The sequence below is a fragment of the Octopus bimaculoides genome, chromosome 14 (genome assembly GCF_001194135.2).
Source record: "Octopus bimaculoides isolate UCB-OBI-ISO-001 chromosome 14, ASM119413v2, whole genome shotgun sequence".
Taxonomy (NCBI): domain Eukaryota; kingdom Metazoa; phylum Mollusca; class Cephalopoda; order Octopoda; family Octopodidae; genus Octopus; species Octopus bimaculoides.
Genome location: NC_068994.1, coordinates 12,425,865 through 12,426,977, shown reverse-complemented (window position 1 = coordinate 12,426,977; position 1,113 = coordinate 12,425,865). Strand labels below are relative to the sequence as shown.

Below are 1,113 nucleotides of genomic sequence, written 5' to 3'. Positions count from 1 at the left end.
GAACTTAACAGCAGACAAAATACCACTAAACATTTCGCCCAGCATGCTAATGATTCTGCCAGCTCGCTGCTTTTTACAGATATTTACAGATAATGAAGAAGCCCCTACCTTGTTGCTCAATTTGCTAAAATTAATAGGCAAATCTCTCCCAAATCATACCATACAGTTTTAATCTTTTAGCATTCAGATTACTGTCAAATGTAAAGCTTATTTATTCACATTGTTTTCAATTAATCGTCATTATCTCATAGCTTTGAGATTTCGATGATGTGATTGTTTATTTTTAGAATGACATTGTAGGGTAAGTGTGAGAGGTGAGATGTGGCTGGCTTCACTCATTAACATTCAGACCATTCTGTCAAACGAAACACACTGATGCAAAGGAACAGCACTAACAATGACATTGTAGGGTAGGCATGAGAGGCCTGATCTGGCCAGTTTGAACATAAAACAAATAGAATATTTAGGACAGCTATGACTGACTGGTTTGAATGCTGAAGGTGTTATGATGATCAGAGACCAAAGTCAAGATGAAGGGAGGAAGTAAACTCACTGATGAGATTGCCAAGAGATGTTTGGTACTTGACGTCAAACCTGTTGGAGATATAAATAGAGAGAAGTTTGATGTATTGTGCGGGGGTGGAGGTTGTGGTGATGATGATGGTGGTGATGATGATGGTGGTGATGATGATATTTATGAGTGGTGGTGATGATGATGATGATGATGATATATCAGGTCATCCCATAAGTTCTGTCCGATTTTACCTTTTTTAAAATTGAATGAAATTTAATAATATTTTAGAATGCCTAATGGAATTAAAAATTATTTTTATGCATTTGTGTACATTTAAACTAATTAAATATTATTTTGCAGAATAATAGAATTAAAATTTCTTTGATTAAAACCCTGTCTAACATGGAAGTATCCAAAGAACATTTGAGGCACATAATGCTTTATGAGTACAATAAAGGAAACTCTGCAGCCGAAGCGACTCGAAACATACACTCAGTTTATGGGAAAGAATGCTTGAATGAAAGAACTTGCAGAAAGAAGATGGTTTGCAAAATTCAGAAGTGGAGATTTCAGCCTTGAAGATGAAGATCGAACAGGAT

At 35.6% G+C, this 1,113-nt stretch overlaps 1 protein-coding gene across 1 annotated transcript in view; it reads right to left on the bottom strand.

Moving 5' to 3' along the window:
* The window catches only part of LOC106872619 (regulator of telomere elongation helicase 1), a 76,576-nt gene that overhangs the window by 63,152 nt on the left and 12,311 nt on the right, over positions 1 to 1,113 (bottom strand). The window contains exon 6 of the mRNA XM_052973020.1: positions 554 to 594. Within this exon, the coding sequence (XP_052828980.1) occupies positions 554 to 594 (41 nt within the window). The remainder of the gene's footprint in view (positions 1 to 553; positions 595 to 1,113) is intronic.